The following is a 16006-nucleotide window of genomic DNA, read 5'->3' as shown; positions in this document are numbered from 1 at the left end:
ATTTGATCATCTGGAAAATGTGTAGGACTGTAGTGGTATGTCGCATATTGGGACAGTGAATAGGAAATTGCATGTGATTCTTGTATTATTTCAAATGGAATGAATTTTCTTGTTCTGACAGTGAAATAAAAAACAACAACATTGAACTTCCTTGGCTATTAAGGGATCTGCAGATCCCTATTTGGAAACCACTCTCTGATCCAGCATATTAGATTGTCACGATGCTTACACGCATTTCTTTGTTCATTTTTATTCTTCTGTGGCACAGTCGGAATGCAACTTTTAGATTAAAAAAAGCTGGGTTGAATTCTGTCATGAGTGAGGGAAACAAAAGTATTTTCTAGTCTTCTTTCAACAAGTAACTGTATTAGTTGGACTCAGACCCTCTTTTCTCCCTCCCTAAAATACACAACGATTTTCTGCATTTCTATCGAATTCGAATCCATGTCAGTTTTAATATTTATGCATTTCTAGTTACCGAGATACTCTTCAGTGTATTGAGTTTTAGAACTCAAGGCTAACTGGCTCGCAGTGCATAATTGACGGGAATGAATGGCACCGTAACATAAAAAAGGAATTCTGAAATTACTCTCAAATTACTGACAAGAAACATCGTAGATAAGCTGCTGATACAGAGTATCATTTACGTTGTTCTATGGTGACAGTGCAAGCTGTGTAAAAGTTGACCAGACACAGCTTGTTGCTGGCCAATAATGTCGAGTTCTTTAATTTAAACGCTATCTATTTTTTCATGGTAAATATGAAAGAGTGACTAACCTACGGCATACTGGTGAGTCAAAGCTTGAGAAAAAAAGTCGTTAACATCGAACTGAAATATTTGTAATTTTAATTATATATATATATATATATATATATATATATATATATATATCTTTTTAATAGAAATAGAGAGAGTTGAGGAATGAACAAAATCCACGACGCTGCAGTTGCTGTGAACTGATTGACACTCACGAGATTTAGGAAAGGTGGGAAGCAGATTAACTTGTAGATACGTTTGCACAAATATCAGTCATGGAAATATCCATAAAAATAATATTTTTGCATAAATGTCATGTGGACTCGAACCGAATTCACTGAGATAACTGTTTTAATGGTTAAACTAATACTGATAATGGTCTGCGGTATTTATGGATCTTTCAGGACCTGCCGAGATTGATTTACGTAACCATAATATAATTTCAGGATAAGACATCTAGTTGTCTTATGCTTAAATATATGAGTTGCTATGCTTATCTTTATATTCATTTATGCATGAAATATATTTTCAATACTTGGAAGCACAAACCTTTTTTATTTTCATATGAGACCAGGTGACTCACCTTCAGTTGTAAAGACTTTATAAAGATTCTTCGCATGGTAAACGGGATATGAATTCAAGTCTTTCCCACGAGGACTTCGATAGATGAAACTGACTGAGCATTAAACGCTCATTTAATGTTTAAAATAGATGGATAAAATCAACTAATTTTCATTAAATTAGCTGTTATTGAAATATTTATATTATTATGTTATTGACATAATATTTAACAGTTACTTTCAAATTTTAGATTTTTTAAGTGTGTCCGATATTTAGCGAAACTTCATGAGAGTTCTGTTTCTTTCTCTCTTTTTTATCATAAGTTTCTTAGATTTTTTAGCAGTGTACACCTATTCAATGAACTTTGTCCCATAAACAGGTCTGGTAAGTAACATAACTGGTTCATGAGTCTCTTCTATCTTCATGATAAGTTAACTTTACGAAATGTTTACTCAATAAATATGCACAAGTATTGAAAATATATTGCATGCATAAATGATTATAAAGATAAGCATAGCAACTCATCATTATAATACGGTTATGAGATTCTAGGTACTGTATTTCTGTTGGTTTATACTGTTATTCTTCGAAAATTCTTTTAATTAATTCCTTTAATTTCAGTATAATAATAATAATAACAATACTATACAGGATATATATAATTTTAAAAATGTAGAGCCAAAAGGCCTTAATATTATCACTTAATAAAGGATATTATTTCTGTCTTCTAAAGCACTTTTTACTGCATCGGTTCTCACGACATGTATTATATACAGCTAATTTTTCTCTTATTCCATATAATTTCGACTAATTTCTCTCTTATTCCATATAAATTTATTCAGTTACTTCCTACCACGCCGGCTTTGTTGATTCCGTTGTCTATTTCTATATTTAATTTACCATTTTCACTAAACATCGTGCCTAAGCAGCTGAAATGTTGTTTTACTTGTTCTATAGGTTTGCCATTCAGGATACAGGTTTGATGCTTTCATATTTCTACCTATTTTCAGTCTTTATCTTTTTATTGCTGATTTCCACACCAAATGTGTTGCAAAGTTATTGAATTTGGTCAGGGAATCTTGCAGACTTGTACCAGATTTATTTAAAAAGTATAACGTCATATGCATAAATAGTAAATAGCTGAGATTAACATTTCCAATTTTGATATCAGGTTTAATACCTCTTTACTTCATAATGTGATCCATATAGATAATGAATAACAAAAACTTTCTATATATATAAAGAGAGAGAGAGAGAGAGAGAGAGGGGGGGGGGGAGGGGAGAGTTCTGATTACATATCTCATGACAGATTGTCTGCAGAGGCGGCAAATAATTTGAGGGACTTAGATATCGTCGCTTCAAAAGTTATGCAAAAGTGTGTCCTATGGGATGATGTAATTGTTTTTGCCTTCATCTCAGTTGTAAGCCGGAAGCTGAGTCAGCACGTTATGTGTTCATATTCTGTTTGCATTGTTCTTATTTTTCGAAATATGACTTCCACAACGAGGAATAATTTGAGTGAGGCCAGATATCGCGTATTTGGCATAACAACTCCCGATCCTTTCGGACACTATCACTGGGAACATTAAAATGTTCCCAGTGATAGTGTCATTATTATATAATATTTACATAAACTTTATGAATATTTAAATATGAATCTCGTATGAAATTATGCATAATCAGACGCAATCTTTTATTATTAATTACACAAGTACCAAATAACAAATGTTTTAATTAAGTTAGCAGAAAAAAAAGTAGAAATTACAGACTTTTTTTATTTTGAAATAAATGCAAAACGTGCCAGCTAAGCATGATATTCCGTGAATTCTAATATAGTAAACCACATGTATCTGATTACTTGATATCGGTCTCGCAGTACAAAACTAGCATCTGTTAACTCATCATCAGTGGGATCAGTTGCATACATTTGACCTGTTTTTCCTACCAACCAGATATCGTGTGGCTATTGGACGGCCGGATAACGTGTGCGCTTGTCGCTTTTTTTTTTTTTTTGAATTAATAGTGCAACAGTTTATATAAGTGGTGTCTATCCTTTTCGGACCTAGAGACCAGATTACAAGTGAAAAGGAATCGGATTTCAAATGAAAAGTAATCGGATGCTGTGTCGTCCATATCCAAAACGCGTGGGAGAATATACCAAAGGAAAATGCTCTTGGATTGATATTGAAACGTATTATCAAAGGATGTCACCATTTAACTCTGTATTGTAACTACGTATTACTAGTATGTTACAAAAATATGTATATCATTGGATGACAGGTTCTTGGATTACAATTTGCTACATTTTTTTTTTTTAATTGGACCCTTCGCAGTAACTGAACTGATCGTCTGATATCCTATTTCTAGTCTTGGATCCTTTCAGTTTCATTTGAGACAAAAAGTTGTTCGCAAATGTATAACGGCGATACCACTTACAAGGAGCATAAAATTTATGCTCTTGTAGATGACAAACATCCACGTGAAATACGTAACTTGGAATGTTTTGATTTGCGCATGTGCAGATGACTTTGCTTGCTTGACTTCATAAAAATAGTTGTTTTTACACTTTTTCTCTACATGTGTATAGTCTTGAAAGTCAGTTAGTGAACTGCAAATCATTCAGTAATTTGATTTAATTGAATAAATTTAATATTACATAACAAAATTAAGTATTAAAATCATTATTCTAAAAAATACTTAAATTTGAATAATTATGAATGGACACCAGTTTTTAAAAAAAATATGGAAAGTATATTAAAATCACAAGGAAGAAATTATCTGTTGATTAATTTAATTTTTTTAAAGTTTGGTTGCAATTATTAGTTTAAGATTAACAGAAGAACTAAAAACGACAATTTTCTAATGGAAATATTATTACCTTCGCATATTCAGTAAGGTTAGTGCTTAAATGCCACTTCCTGATAATGCTCTTCTTGACATGTTTACAGATAGCAGAATTGCTAAAAAATGATCGACATAACACTCGTAGCTACTCCCATGGAAGAACAATATTTCAGCACTGTAAATCTTAGTAAGTCATTTTAACGGAATTTACCAATGGAAGAAACATTCACAAGATGGAACCAAGAAAGTTTTCTTGAAAAATTACAAAGATAATTTCACCTAGTGAAATTACAAAAGTGTCACTTCTATTCGTCTTTCAGCTTTCTTTTTTTTTTTTTTTGTTTTGAAATACGTGTTTCATGGTGTAAAGATTATTTATGATAATACTGTATTAATCGCTTTCAACTTAATGAAGTACTTCAATCACAGAATGCGAAAATCCGCACGCACACGCTCACAGAACTTATCTTGTTAATAGTGCACAACTGTAGCAATCGGTTCCATTTAACCCACACTTAGCCCAACGAACTTTGTTATTGCTGGCCGTATTTGCATTTTGTTGTTGTATCGCCCATAAAGGTATCGTTAACAGTTTGCTTTTAGAACGCACTAATTTATGTTATAATTTATAATAATTGGGGGTTAAAAGTTCACTCGCAAAAAAAGAGTACTTATTGCGAAGTTTACTGTTATTCCTAGAATAATATATGCTCTCTTGAATAATTTATGTTCGCTTCGGCGGTAAACTAGAAAGAAATGTATTAAATATTATTGTTATGCTTGCTTTTAAGTGCAGGCCTCCTTCACGTGCGAGATTCAAATCTCCTAATCGGTGTTCAAATTTCATATACAGATAAAGGGAGAAAAAACATAAACGATGTATCCTGAAGTTCTTCCTCAATGCACGTGATTTAAGGAGTGAACTAGGAGTCTTGTAGTCAGGCATTACTTAGGCAATCCTAAGTAAAATTTCTTTGAGATTTCTGAAAGATATCGCGCATATTTTTTGTTCAGTTTGTTTTCAAAATAACTAGTGAGGAAATGGGAAAGTTTTATTTTCCGTAAACTTTAGAGAAGGTTTTAAATGGAAATACAACTAGTTATTGATAAATGAGCTTTATTTTGAAAAATCGTGATTATTATTATTATTATTAGTTGGTTTCTTTAAAAAAAAGTCCAAATTCCTCGCATATTTTTAGTCCTATGTAAGAAAGAATTATTGTTTGTGTGTAAGGATTATTTAAATTTTATGGTTGTGTGTAAGATCTTTGTAAATTACCATGTATGTGACAACAAAAGAAAGAGAGAAAGATTGTGTGATGCAGATAGTCATTATATCACCAAATAATCTATCTCTAATGCCTTGTCATTAATGTCTCACAGTTTGACAGCAACTGCCGCAAGTATTGGTGCTGCAAGTGTTCCTAGTGCCGGTCTAGTAACGATGTTGCTTGTGTTGACAGCTGTCGGTCTCCCAACTCAAGACATCTCCATGATCGTGGCGGTTGACTGGTTGCTGTAAGTATAAATATGTTTAGCCCAGTTCCACTCCGTAGATACTTTAAGTCGAAAGTAATATCATATCATAGTGTATGAATTTCTATAAGTACTTATTCCGAGTGTGTGTGGGATTAAGAATACTCTACTAATAGTTATACATTACTAATGATAAATTGTTGCTAACAGTAATTACCAGAAGTAGTATAATTAAGCTAAAAGTGTTAATAACAGAAATGGGTTTCTCTATGAGAAGTCTGTCATTATTTCTGTTGCCTGAAATTCCCTGCGGTGTCACCCCTCTGTCTCATCAGGGAAGTAATTAGAATAATGGGAGAGATTTTTTGAAAGCATAACAAGGGCTGCCCACTCCATTCTCAAGCCACATTGTTAAGCATATGACCCGATAGATTTTTTATATTTTTATTTAGTGACTATACTGACGAAAATTTTCTGTTCTTGAATTCAAGTATTGTATGTTGGAGCACAAGTAATAAGTATCGTACTTTTTAATCTCTCAGATTAGCGACTCGAGCCTCCTCCCAAAGAAAATTCAAGTTATTAAGGAATAACCTATGACAGATTTAGATAGTTGTCTGTTTGCTGAGATGACTGTTAGTTGTGTTAGTTTTCCCTGTTTGAATAGTCGGCTAAGTTTTGGCTTAAAGATACGCGACAGCCGACTAAATTATCTAACCAATTTCGCTTGATGGTAATTAAAAATATATCCCATTGTATCATTATTTGTAGTGTAAAGTAGGTTGTGGACTTTACCATTTGTGTAAAACATCTCGGCTATTATTTTGCAAAGTGAATTTAGAAATCACTTCAAATTCCAAACAGATAAGTTCCCAGCTGGATGACCTTTTAAAATTGAATAAAGGAATGTCTCTTTCAAAGAAACTAGTACACATTCAGCGATGTAATTGACAAATCATACACGGAATCTCCTTGGCCTTAATAGCCTTTATCTAACCGAAATAAATTAACTACATCCACGTGATTAGTTCAGTTAAGAAGGATTGGGTTGTTAACACAGGAAAACAACACCTCACTTAACGGGATTGTATTCTTTGCCACAACATCGGCTACCTATTTTCGAAGATTAAAGAATTCATCATTATTACTGGTTGTAAGGCCGATAGCAGTTGTTCAGCATAGATGTTACCGCTATTCTGGAGTGTTTTCAAACTAACTCCTCAAAATCGAGATTGGCCTACTTTCTTTTATTTGTGTTTTCAGTTTGTTCTGATAAACTTTTACCGAAATAAATGCTATCGTTGTTTCAATGTGCGGTTGCATTTTAGCAGTACCGGAGCGCTCGGAGCAGTGGTATTCTCCTGAACGGTCCTCTAGACGTGGCTAATGACTCCACTTCCTCGGCGCAACGATAACTGACAGATATAATGAGTGACATGTTTAGTTTCCTTATAAAAGGGACAGCTGCCTTGTCCCTCTTGACCTAACCCATCGAATGCGAAAATTGTATCCGTTCACAGCTCCTGCTCGGCCTTCTCGACCGCACCGTCGGCTCCCTACCAAGGATATGAACACCATGAAAATGGGTTAACTTTTTTTTTTTTTTTTTTTTTTTTGTCTACGAGAAAATGAAGGTTTTCCTACCACAGGAATAAATAAAAAATTAAACCGTAAGGTTTTTTGATTATTATTATTATTATTATTATGGCTCTTTGTTGTACCATCTCTTTAAAATGAAATTGAATTTTTTTCTCTTTTGTGCCTTAGGAACATAAAGGTTCTTTCCTTCTTCATTCAAATGGCGATCTCTCTTTAAAATCCATTTGAACTCGTTAAACTTCAAATGTTTTTGCGATATGAGTGTATATAAAATAACTGTTTACTATTCATTCAAAGTTTACAGAACAGTTTTTAAACGAAAACTGTTGGATTACATTACCTATAAGAATGAAAAGAAAGAAATCAATGACATCGATTTGGTTTGCCATTCATTCATCTCGTACTAAGGAGGATTTATAATATTAGGTTATTGACAGTTATATGTTTTTACAATGCAATACGATTATCAGTATGTATCTGGCAGGCAACCAGTGGATAGCAGAAAAAAACATTATTATTATTATTATTTTAATTAATAATAATAATAATAATAATAATAATAATAATATTATTATTATTATTATTATTATTAGTTTTATAACATCTCAGTAATGCCCTAAGATTCGCGTAAAGAGCCAATGACATTGTAAAAAAAAGGAGGCACTCCTAAACGAAAGTAGGCAATAAAATAATAGTTTATTTTTAGACGAGTAACATGGGATTTTCCCAGAAATATTACCTAGCGAAACATGTAATATCCAATATAAAGCCTAGAAGACTTCATTTTGGCAAAATTAGTAAAAATGTAACGAGGATACCTATTATTAAAACTAAAATAACATAAAAGTTGCGAATTTATGTTTCATTAATTTGTTTTTAAAACAATGACAGGTATTTAATATTCTCATTATATATTAGAAACATAACTCTCATTAAAAAAAAGAGGAAAAAGTACACGAAAAACTTCATTTTTTATTTCAGTACATCGCGCTATCATTGCATTTACAGAAATACTTCTGTAATTAATTTCATTGCATATGCACCATTGTTCTGCTTAACAGTTTTTTTTTTTTTTTTTTTTTTTTTTTTTTTTTTTTTTTTTTTTGTGCGTGAAGCTAATCGCAGGCCATTTTGTCTATGGTGGATCTCGAGATGGTATGGCTAGCAGCTAAGATGGAGGAAAAGGTTTAGCACTAATGCGATTTTTTTATTTTATTCTATTTATTTATTATTTTTTTTTGTTTTCATATACACTAAATAAACGAACAGGGTGTACAATTTCTCGATATCAGAACGCTTACTCGCTGTTATTATTGAAAATATTTCACATTCTGATAATAAATATGGTTAGAAGAAAAGTCCGTAATGTCTTATGATCAAAGTCCGTCGGTTATTTCCTGAGAGGATATTTAGATGAGAAATAAATAAATAAAAGGAGCATCTGCTACATAGATTCTCAAGAATATTCAGTAAACCATTTATTTTCTTCAGGAGATTGCTTTGAAAAGCTCATGAATAAAAATAACAAAAGTTAAAACGTCATGAAATATCAAAAAATAAATAGAAATTATTACGAATATTAAATTTGATATCATTTTTAAAATTAAATTTATTTATTTATAAATAATTTATTTTGAATTAAAGAAACTTGTTTTAAAAAATCTTTATTTTCCCACCTTTTTTCTTTTTCCATATGGCTGCAATAATAATTCTCATCCATATGTTATTTCATAGTGAACCCTTGGAGGGTAATGGATGGCAATGCTGTAGCCAATGAAGTTCTAACTGAGGCTCGGCTATTGCTGTTACCCTCCTGCCATGATCAGAGCTTTAATAGCTCAATAACACCTTATCCCTACACTGGCCTCTACAGATAACGGGGTAGATGAAAAGCATTCTTGCTTCGCCCCTTTAAGCCAGTCCTTATAATATCTCATAGTTATATATAGGTTATAAGTGGCTAGTACTGGATAGATATTTTTTTTATCTTGGAAGATAAACTGGATTTATGTAAACGGAGAAAAAAAAGGGTTAAGGAATCTGTGTGAACTAAAAGATCAGCATTCCACTGCCTTTAAGGTCATTTTATAATTATTTTCTTATTTCCGTGGTTATTCAGGAAGTTGTCAACATCCTTGAAAGTTGCTTATTGTGCAATTACAGTATCAAGTGTCTTTCGAAAACTAGTTGATATCAAGCAAGATTGACTGAAAGAGGAAAAAATATTTCCAAGACATACCCAATACACATATTATAATTATGCATCTCATACGATATTTTACTATCTTCAAAATTATAATATATTTCATGTTTAAAATGTTCGTCCATCGGAGCGAAAGGTTTACTATCCTCGAGCGAAACTCATTTTATAAAAAGATAGTAAACATTCTCTTTTTAACGTAAACAACAACTATTATTTCTGTTATTTTGCTTATTAATATGTTTTTGAAGAAACATACTTATAATGGCATTATTCCATGCAATGGGAGGAATTACATAATTAGCATTGGACTCTGTGGCGCCAAATTTAATGCACTGCCTATAGAATCTTAAGCCGTTAAGTAAAAGCAATAATAAAAGGTCAATATTTGGACACGCCTTGAGCAGAGTCGATGACTTTTAAATATTGAAATATCAAAGCAACGCTCCAGCCGAAATTTTATATTTGTCAACTCTTGGATATTTCAAGAGTTTTGTGTTAAAAAGGTAAACATTATTTTCATAATTTCTTAAAAAAAAGCAATAAATACTTATTATCCTTTAATCCTCATCATCATACGTATCAAGGATTTAGGCCTAGTACGGCCTGTTCCGGCCTTAGAAGTCATCGTTGAATCATTTAAGAGGACGTCCAGGTTTTCATTTTCCTAATGGCTTGTACTTTGAGGCTTGTTTTGGTAATCTTTCTGTTTTCATTCTTTGAACGTGTTCCATCCATTTATGTTTATATTTTTTAATTTCTTCTATTACTGGTTCTTGGTTTAATTCTTTCATAATATCTTCGTTCATTTTGTGATCAAATAGGGTATACTTTGCAGTTTTTCTCATAAACTTCATTTCTGCTGTTGTTAATCTTTGTTTGTCTTTTTGTTTTATTGTCCAGATTTCGCTTCCATACATTAAGACCGGTAGGGCTAATGTATTGTATACTTTTAGCCTGGTTTGTTTTTGAACTAGGTTTGGTTTAAATATAGAATTAATTACTCCTGTTATTTTTAAATATTTTGCAGTTTTTATGTTTATATCTTTTTCATTTTCATAAGTGATCATACATCCTAGGTAGTTAAATGAATTCACCTGTTCTAAGATCTTGTTATCTAATACTATTTTATTTCTTGCTGGATCTCGTCCTTTAAAAGCCATAGTTTTTGATTTTTCCATTGATATTATCATACCATAATCTTTGGATATCTCATTTAGATTTAAAATAGCTTTCTGTAGTTTATCTTCAGAATATCTAATTATTGTTTGGTCGTATGCAAAGAGGAGAGTGTTTAAGTTATCTGTAGGTGAAAGTTTAATTCCTTGATGTAAATTTTTACTCCATTTTATTATTATTTCATTTAAGTGAATATTAAAAAGAGTTGCTGAGAGGGGACATCCCTGTCGGACCCCTTGGTTTATCTCTCTTGTATATGATAGCTCGTGATTTAATCTTATTTGTATTTGATTATTTTCATATATACTTGTGATAGCTTTTAGGATATTATTTGGTATTTGTCTTTCTTTTAATATGTTAAATAATATGTTTCTTTTAACTTTGTCAAATGATTTTTCAAAGTCAATAAATGCAATATGTTTCTAAATTATATTCTCTTCTTTTCTCTATTATTTTTTCTATTCTTTTCTACTATTATTTCTTTTCTTTTCTGCTATTATTTTCTCTATTCTCTATTATCCTTTAATACTCTTTAATAATATTTAAATTTTTTAATATTATTAATAATTTTAACAATAGTTTTTTCTAAAACTCTAAACAATTTTATACACCTTTTTATATCTAATATCATAATATTACAATTGATTATGAAAAGCTAAAGACGAAATTAACGATAGCGATAGAAACGCAAGAAACACTCCAACGCGAAAATCAAGAATTGCGGAAAGAAGTAAACACACACTTAAGTGTCAAATGGAACACATGCTACAAAAAGAAAAAGAAAAAAAGAACTTTGCAAAATTGGAATTCAAATCACAACCATAGATATCACCTATATCAACCGAAGCCCACAAAAAAATAAAGAGAGACCGCCACCAATCATCGCTCGTTTTACCAACAGAAATCTGAGAGACTCCATTCTTACAGCAAGCAAGAAAACAAGGCCGACAACAACGATCCTAACTGATAAGAAACTCCCAACACCGATCTATATAACGGAACACTGGACTCCATACTTCAAAAATCTTCTATACCAAGCAAGGAAGACAAAAACAGAGAAAAACTACAAGTTCCTGTGGACAAAGAATTCCGAGATATTTTTGAGAAAGAATGAAAACACTCGAGTATACATAATTACAAGTGAATCCGACTTACACAGCCTACCAATATAAAACACTAACTCTTTACAACCTTAAGAATAAGATTAGAACTCATTTAAAAACTATATAATGGATACCTCAAACATAGGCGAACATATCCAGTCAGACAACATAAACTTCAAGGTCTTTGGCTCTTTGAAGAAATGGTCAGACAACATTTCCACCAACACCAACTTCACAATCATACACACAAACATAAGAAGTATAAAAAAACACTGGCTTACATTGATAACACAACTCAATTATACATTGATAAACATAGATGCGCTAATACTGACCGAACTTGCAATAAACGACACAGAAATTTACGCATACAACATAAATAATTATCAAACCTACAACTTATGCAGACCAAGCAAAAGAGGAGGAGGCATCGTGGCATTTATCAAAAAAAAAATACAATGTGATAGAAAAACAAACTCACTTCAAACATGCGGAAACACTAATTTTGGAACTCACAAATAGCCACAATAGTATCAAATACACAATAAACAAATATACAGACCCCCAGATAATAATCCACTCAGTTTTCTTCACGAGTTAGAAGCATGGCTACGCGGCATCGAACCCCGTACAACACACAGGCTCATCCTAATAGGAGACATTAACATAAATACTTCTTGACCACGCTTCTTCAACCACTAACACATATCTTGATATACTAAGTCAGTACAACATAAACCCTACCGTTAACTCCCCAACAAGAGAAGAAATACTCAATAACTCACTAACACAATCATGCATTGATCATATCAATATACGGGCTCCCATCCATACATGTACATCATCAGTAATTAACGTAAAAATTGCCGATCACTACTTTGTCTCAACTTTGTTCTATTACGTTTCCTACCCCCCCCCTCCCACCACCACAAAAGTCGACAAAACTCGATCACACTAAAGAGCATTGTCGATAACCAAGTAAAAAATACACTGCAATTCCCTACTTAAAATAAACGATCCTGTAACATCATACGAGAATTTTAAACTAACGTTCACAGAAATATACAAAAAAAAGCAACAAAACCTACACAAACGAGGCGACAAACAGACAACAATCCATGGATAAATAACGACATACTAAATACTATTACCGAAAAAGAAAATCTATGGAGATATTAAAAAGTCACACATTTACAAACCTTATACAAAAACACAACAAATAAACTAACAACAAAAATTCGTAAGGCAAAAAGACGCTACTACTTCCAAAAATTCATGGAATATAACGACAACATTAAGCAAACATGGGCTACACTCAACGAATTAGTAACCCGAAAAAAGAAAACTTCAGCACAAGATTTTATTGTAAAAAGCTTCGGTGAGGACACAAACCAAGAGGAACTAGCAGAATCATTCAACCATGCTTTCACAAACAACATCACACAACTCAAAAAAGACAAACTACCAACGGTATAATATAATATAATATAATATAATATAATATAATATAATATAATATAATATAATATAATATAGTTTTCACATACATATATTATATAATATATGTTTTCACAGCATATTTGTCTTTACAGAATATGCTATCAGAAAGTCTACTATATGATGATTTGAATTCATAGGAGAGGATGATAACTGTCTTATATTTAATTGACTCAATTTAAGATGTAAAATTAATAGATATTAACTCAGTTATGTTTAATTTGGACAATTGTTGTTGCCTTAATTTATGTAAAAATGGCGATAGATTGTATACTAAGTCTTCCACAAATGTAACAAATTTCCTAAAATACGTGAGAAATATAACCAGAAAAAAACAACAACAACAACCCATTTTCACTTCGCAAATGTTCGCAACTTTAAATAAGCATAACTAATGCATACTACACACTAATAGATACAGTCGGAGTTCCTTCTTTCTCCTTAGCCTTACCCACAGGTACTTCTCTATTGTACATTATGTGTCTTCTTATGTTTGGGATTGTATAGAACTTAGCAGGCCTCTAAGAAGACGTGGTAAGAAACTGGAGGTATCCAACTGCATTTTTTTTATTGAATGACCTAAATGATACATTGACTTTGATTACCGAAGCATGTCAAACAATACTGCATTCCTTTTGTCCCAAGGAAATTTTAGGTTAAAAGAATCTAAACCTATATCTTTTTACCTCTCTTCCTATAAATTGTCTTTTCATCGCATTTTTGGATGACCTCTGGGTATTCTTCTTTCTGAGCTGTCTTAAGTTCTCTCTGCAAGTTCCTTTCAGATTTGTTGTTGACGTGTGTATGTTCCATTTTATTTTGAGACTTATATTTACTTAAGTAGGAGACATGAAAATAATTAAAAATGTGAATTATTTTTGCACAATTTTTGTTCAAATATGGCCATCATGCTAACTAATTCGTGTGTGGTTTAACTGAAAACGCTCACGACGCTTGGCTGAAAATTCTGTAATACTTTTTTTTTTTGGCCTTTTTTTCGTCCTAATGCATGCCTCATATTGTCGTATATTCGTATATTGTATCCCATGCCTTTTTTTTTTTAATTATGATATTATTTTCCAAATACAGTGGAACCTCGGTTGTCTAACTTAATTCGTTCCCGAAGGCTGTTCGGAAACCAATTGTTCGAAAACTGAAACCATTTTCCCATAAGAATTAATGTAAAATGGATTAATCCGTTCCCGAACCCCAGATGATTGTTTATTTAAACCTTTACAATAGTACGTCATGCATAAAATCGTACACGAACATAATGAAAATGCATAAAATCTTACATAAAAAGAATAAACACAATAAATAGATAAAATATAGACGAAAACGGGTGATCTCTTTCCACAAAACTTTGCACCTCACCCCATTTCACACACATTTCTTTGATCAAAGAACTAGGAATCCCACCTTTCTTTCTCTGTCTCTGAAGACATTTCTTCAACCACCGTCTTTTGCTGCTCCATCTGAAGGTGTTCCAGTTCTTCCGTGGTGAGCTCATTCCTGTGGTCCTCCACATCAGCATTGCCAACTTCCAAGCCCATGCTTTTGACCAGAGACACAACATCATCGATACCAGCAACATACTCAGACTCAAAGCCCTCAATGTCTCTGTGTGTGTGCTACACAGTCTGGCCACAATTTCCTCCAGGCCGAGTGTAAGGTCCTGTAAGTCACTTGCACCCAGGCTTTGTCAAGAATATTAATCAATGGAGGATATTGAAGTGATTTTTTCCAGAATGCTCTGAATGTTAATTCTGTGTCAGAGGTCACTTCAAAAAACACATTTGAAACAGTGCTTTAGTGTAGAGTTTCTTAAAGTTCGGAATGACCTGCTAGTCAATGAGCTGGATTAGAGGAACCGCATTGGGAGCAGGAACTTCACTGTGATAAAATCAAACTCCTCCACCAACTCGTCCTCAAAGCCTGGAGGGTGAGCAGAAGCATTATCCATCACAAGAAGGCATTTTAATGGCAAATTTTTTTCTTGAAGGTATTTTCTCACGTTTGGGGCAAAGACTTCCTAGATCCACTGAATAAAAAAATGCCTGGTTACCCCATAGCATCACTCGTACCAGGTTTTTTTTTTAACAGATCATCATGTAATCGCCTCGCTTTTTCGCAAATTACAGCAATAAACACTATCACCAGCAACTGTTTCTCGTTTATCGAAATTCGCAACAATTTTTCCACTTCTTCAATCGTCTGAGATCTTTGTTTAGTAAGAACTTTCACTCCTTTTACAACATCAGCTGCCTTGATCGCCTCTTTATTTTTGAGTATTGCACAGATCATTGATATCGCCATACCGAACTGCGTAGTAAGATCTGAGACACGAATGCCATTTTTATGTTTGGATATGATTTCTTTTTTCATCTCTATCGTGGTTCTAACAACTTTTCTTTTCGCTTTGCTGCTATCACTATCCTTCTTTGGTCCCGTGGTGGCTTATTTAATAATAATTTGAATAAAAAAGCAGCAAAACACAAAGAAAATCAAGAAAAGGCAAAATTCAATTCGAGCAGGTGTCTGGATTGAGAGGAGGCTGAGGCGTAAGTGACGCTCTCCCGCCCTACATCTCAGCCCAGGGATCACGTGGTTGCCGGTTTGCCTGTTAGGGAACCAAGATTCTGTTCGGAAACCGGTGCGTTTTGGTTCGGAAAATATGTTCGAGAACCGATTTGTTCGAGATGAGAGGCGTTCGACAACCGAGGTTCCACTGTACTTGAAATCCAGGACCTGTTCCTGAACTCAAGAAACAGACATAGCAACATGTTTATT

General features: G+C 32.8%; 1 protein-coding gene across 3 annotated transcripts in view; it reads left to right on the top strand.

The window, feature by feature from the left end:
• Positions 1-16006, top strand: part of Eaat2 (Excitatory amino acid transporter 2) — a 153692-nt gene that overhangs the window by 116025 nt on the left and 21661 nt on the right. For all 3 annotated transcript variants that reach the window (XM_090407515.1, XM_090407517.1, XM_090407516.1), the window contains exon 10: positions 5546-5680. In XM_090407515.1, coding sequence (XP_090263641.1) covers positions 5546-5680 — 135 coding nt within the window. The remainder of the gene's footprint in view (positions 1-5545; positions 5681-16006) is intronic.

This window comes from Typopeltis vanoorti, chromosome 17 (genome assembly GCF_054136105.1).
Source record: "Typopeltis vanoorti isolate ZY-2024b chromosome 17, IOZ_Tvanoo_1.0, whole genome shotgun sequence".
Classification (NCBI taxonomy): Eukaryota; Metazoa; Arthropoda; class Arachnida; order Uropygi; family Thelyphonidae; genus Typopeltis; species Typopeltis vanoorti.
This window is presented reverse-complemented; position numbering and strand designations above follow the sequence as displayed.